The 4,103-nt window shown below is 53.2% G+C and overlaps 1 protein-coding gene across 1 annotated transcript; it reads right to left on the bottom strand.

Annotated features, from left to right (window-relative positions):
* Window positions 1-109: 109 nt before the first annotated feature.
* LOC116465313 (sterol-4-alpha-carboxylate 3-dehydrogenase, decarboxylating) lies at window positions 110-3,631 on the bottom strand. Its single transcript, XM_032148440.2, has 3 exons — window positions 3,366-3,631; window positions 1,647-1,749; window positions 110-531 (listed from the first exon to the last, which is right to left on the bottom strand). The coding sequence occupies exons 1-3, from the start codon at window positions 3,629-3,631 to the stop codon at window positions 199-201; spliced, it is 702 nt and encodes a 233-aa protein (XP_032004331.1). The 3' UTR covers window positions 110-198.
* Between the last annotated feature and the right edge of the window lie 472 nt (window positions 3,632-4,103).

The following is a 4,103-nucleotide window of genomic DNA, read 5'->3' on the forward strand; positions in this document are numbered from 1 at the left end:
AAATCCAATTCCATGAAGGAAGAAATGCCTGTTTTTGCTGCCCTCATCGTCACGGAAAGAGTAGGGTGCGCTCTCTGCCTAGCAGGAGGAGTCACAGGCTCACAGCAAACTCATTCGAAGGATGTTATTTCATCAATCCACAGGGGAAGGCGTGACTGGCTGAGGAATGGGTCGAGAGAGCCCAGCCTCCAGTGTCCCTCACTTGACCCTCCGCAGGTGGCGAAAGCTCTGCACGGTCCTCTCCATAGCATCATCCATGGTCACTAGTGGCTGGTAGCCCATGGCCTTTTTGGCTCTCTCGCAGCTGTAGTAGTGGAATGTGCCAGCCAGGGCGACCCGCATGGGTGTGAAGGTGGGCTGCAGCTGGATGACAGGACTGACCACCATCACCAGCAGGGACAGCAGGAGGGCCAGGTAGTAGGCCACCCAGTAGGGGATGTGGTACTTGGGGGCCTCATAATTGAGGCCTGTCAGGATGCGAGACAGGAATGTCCAGAAAGGGATGGGCTCATCATTGGTGATGTGAAATGCCTGGCGGGAGAACAAGAACAAGAAGTGAGAAACACCACCCCCACTTGCCCAAAGTTGAAGCATCTATTAAGCCCGTGCAGATCGCATCCTCACTGCCTAACTGCTGCAGCTTTCCATGCGGCCTGCCCTCAACTGCACAACTGCTAAGGCGTAGAAAGGGCAGACGATGTAAGTTTCATCTATGGGCCAGGATTTTAAGTGAAGCATAGATTGCACTTAGAAAGGCACATTTGTTAATTTGATAATCGTTAATCATCATAAAACTCATCTACACATCTTTGGATGCAATGAATTGCTCATATTACATTTCTTGACGGTGTTGTGCTTGTTTTAAATCAAAAGCCACACCCGGGCCAGGCGTGGTGGCTCACGCCTGTAACCCCAGCACTTTGGGAGGCAGAGGCGGGCAGATCACCTGAGGTCAGGAGTTTGAGACCAGCCTGGCCCATATGGTGAAACCCCGTCTCTACTAAAAGTACAAAAAATTAGCTGAGCGTGGTGGCACATGCCTGTAGTCCCAGCTACTTGGGAGGCTCAGGCATGAGAATCGCTTGAACCAGTGAGGCGGAGGTTGCAGTGAACTGAGATCGCACCACTGCACTCCAACCAGGGTGACAGAGTGAGACTGTCTCAAAAAAAAAAAAAAAAAAAAAAAAGGCACACCCACCCTATTCCCAACTTATTTGAAGGTTATCAGTGGGAAACCGGCAGAGGTTCAGGAGAATAAAAGAGGACCAAACAGCAAGGGAGGGAGAGACCTGAGGAATGAGTGGGAGAAAGGGTGAGGAGCAAGCACCCTGCCCAATCTACGTGGGCTCCTGTCACAAGGAGCCATGCCAACAGGTGGGCAGCCAGGTCAGGGGACCATAGATGACCGTGACCTGAATGTCTGTTCAATCCCAGCTCATCAGCTCCCCAATTTTGGCTGCCCGAGTGATGTGACGCTGCAGTGACACCACATGCTCTATCAGAGGGGCTTGATCTTGGCACGGGGGGTCCTAAGGCAGATCATCCATGATACAGGATCACAGGAGCAACTTGCCAGCAAATCCAATGGCAAGGAGAAGAAACCCGCAGAAAGGCACCCGTGCAGAGATGGGTGCAGCAGGCCTTACCTTCCCACCCAGTGTCGAGTCTCGGGAGAGCTGCTCTGCAGCCAGGATGTGTCCATGGACCACGTTCTCCACAAAGGTGAAGTCCACCAAGTTCTTCCCGTTTCTGCAGGTGCACAAGGGATGATGGAATACGTGCTGGGAGCCCCTGCACGAAGGCCAGGGCCACTCCCAAGTCCTGGCATTTGAGAGACTGTGACCTGCAGAATGGCTGCCACCTCACTTGGCAAGGCCAGCCCAGGCACTCATGGATGCCTGTACTGGTTAAAGATGTACACTGGGCCGGGACTCCTGGGTCTTCGGGGTTAGTGGAATCTGAAAGCTGGGGGACCTGCCCACCCATTCCAGCATGGCCAACACTGGTGCTGTCTCTCCTGCCCCGATTTGGCTAGCAGCTTTTCAGCCCCTTCCCAGGAGACACGGGGCCAACGCCTTGCTCTGGTCTCCCATTTATTGACCAGTCTCCTTGTAATCCTTCAAGGTGACAAGTCAGGGTAGCAGTGAGGCTGAGTGAGAAACAGGAAGGCAAGGCAGAGGGAAAAAGGAGGAAAGAGAGAGAGGAGAAAAGGAGGAAATGAAGGAAGAGAAGGCCTATTTGGGAGAGAGCCACACTGTTGTCCCCTGTGGAGGCCCCTCCACCTGCGCTTTCCCCGAGGAGAGATGTAATGGCCCCCACCCGCCTTCCCAGATGCAAGCAGAGTCAAGCCCTGGCCTTTGACCCGGGGCCCATTGTTTTCCCTCTGAGTCTCAGTTTCTTCAGTTTCCAAACGGGGTCACAAATACCTTCCCAGCCTACCTGAGAGGGCACACTGGATTGAACAGTATCCTCCCAAAGCTTCTGTCCACTTGGACCTTGTGAATGTGACCTTATTTGGAAATAGGGGCTCGGCAGATGCAATTAGTTAAGCTGAGCTCATACTGGAGTAGGGTGGGCTTTAAATGCAGGGAATGATGTCCTTATAAGAGGGAAATTTGGACACAGAAAGCAAGGAAGACAGCCATGTGCAAGGGAGGCAGAGGCCAGAGTGATGCCTCTCCAAGCACAGAATGCGAAGGATGGCCGGAAGCCAGCAGAAGCTAGGGCAGAGGCCTGGAACAGACGCTCCCTGTGAACCTCCAGAAGACACTAGCCCTGCCAACATCTTAACTGCGGACTTCTGGCCTCCCAAACTGTGACAGAATCCATTTGTTGTTTTAAGCACCTACTTTGTGGCAAGTTGTTATGGCAACTACAAGAAATGAATACAGAGGACAGTAGACAAGGTCACTGCTATGCTACGGCCTGAATCTTTGTATCCCCGCAACATTCGTACGTTGAAACTTAACCTCCAATGCAATGGCACTGTGAAGAGGGACCTTTAGGGGGTGATTAGGTCATGTGGGCTCTGCCCTCAGGAATGGGATTAGTGTCCTCATAAAAGAGGCCCAAGGGAGCCTGTTTGCCCCTTCCACCATGCGATGACATAGTGAAAAGCTGCCACTCATGAGGAACAGGGCCTCACTGGACACCCAATCTGGGCACGCCTCGATCTTGGACTTCCCAGCCTCCAACCTGTCTGTTGTTTGTTACCCAGTCTTAGGTATTTTGTTACAGCAGCCTGCACGGACCAAGACAGTCACATAAGAAAAGAGCTCCAATGCCATTTGGCTCCTGCCAAGTGTTCTCTGAATGCGAGCATGGACCAGGAAGGACTAGGGAAGAGCCGCTGTGGGCTGACTCACCCAATCACGAACTTCATCTTGCCGTTCCTGGCTGCCTCGATGAGGATGGGTACCAACTGCGGGTCCCTTGGGCCGAAAATGCCATGAGGGCGGATGGCTGTGGTTAAGAAATTCTTCTCAGGATCGTTGGCGCCCAGGACTGCCTGGAGGAGAGTGGGAGAAGGGGCACGTCCATTGCAAATTCCTAGGCCCAGGCCAAGAGAGTGCCTCACTGGGTGAGAAGCACCACTCGTCGGGGACAGACAGATGACATACTCTGCTGGCATGTGGCCACTGAGCAGTGGTCTGCCTTGGGCTGACAACCTACATCAGTGGCTGGTATAATTCTGGGCTACCTCTCTACCCCATCCACTCTCACACCAAAATCTGAAAATGCAGGACAGACAGCTGGGCAAAAACTGGTAAGATCAAATCAGAAGGCCCTGGTTTGGGTTCAAAGGCTAAAATCCACCAACACTGCCAGAAGACATGCCTCGGCAGCAGTTTGTGGAAAACATCCGAAGGTTCTGGCGAACAAGTTAGCCGTGAGCCTCCAGTGACTTGAACTGCATGTGCCACCCACGTTTCCACCAGGCCGGGTCTGTTCCAGGCAATTCTGAGTACCACCTCCGAGGGGAGGGCTCTGAGAAACCCAAGTGGGCCCAGAAGAGGGTCAGAGAAGGTGAAGGGTCTGAAGACCATGCCTGGGGAGAAACAGGCCAGCAGCTGGGGGGCAAAGGAGGCCGAGACATGTAAAGT

Source organism: Hylobates moloch, unplaced genomic scaffold (assembly GCF_009828535.3).
Source record: "Hylobates moloch isolate HMO894 unplaced genomic scaffold, HMol_V3 SCAFFOLD_4382, whole genome shotgun sequence".
Classification (NCBI taxonomy): Eukaryota; Metazoa; Chordata; class Mammalia; order Primates; family Hylobatidae; genus Hylobates; species Hylobates moloch.

Bases quoted from the DNA above. Each gene is read 5' to 3' on its own strand.
- LOC116465313 (XM_032148440.2), bottom strand. From the start codon at position 3,631: ATGCCAGCAGAGTATGTCATCTGTCTGTCCCCGACGAGTGGTGCTTCT. The intron at 1,750-3,365 runs GTGAGTCAGCCC...GTGCACCTGCAG, and splicing joins AAGATGAAGTTCGTGATTGG to AAACGGGAAGAACTTGGTGG. The intron at 532-1,646 runs GTAAGGCCTGCT...TTCTCCCGCCAG, and splicing joins ACTCGACACTGGGTGGGAAG to GCATTTCACATCACCAATGA.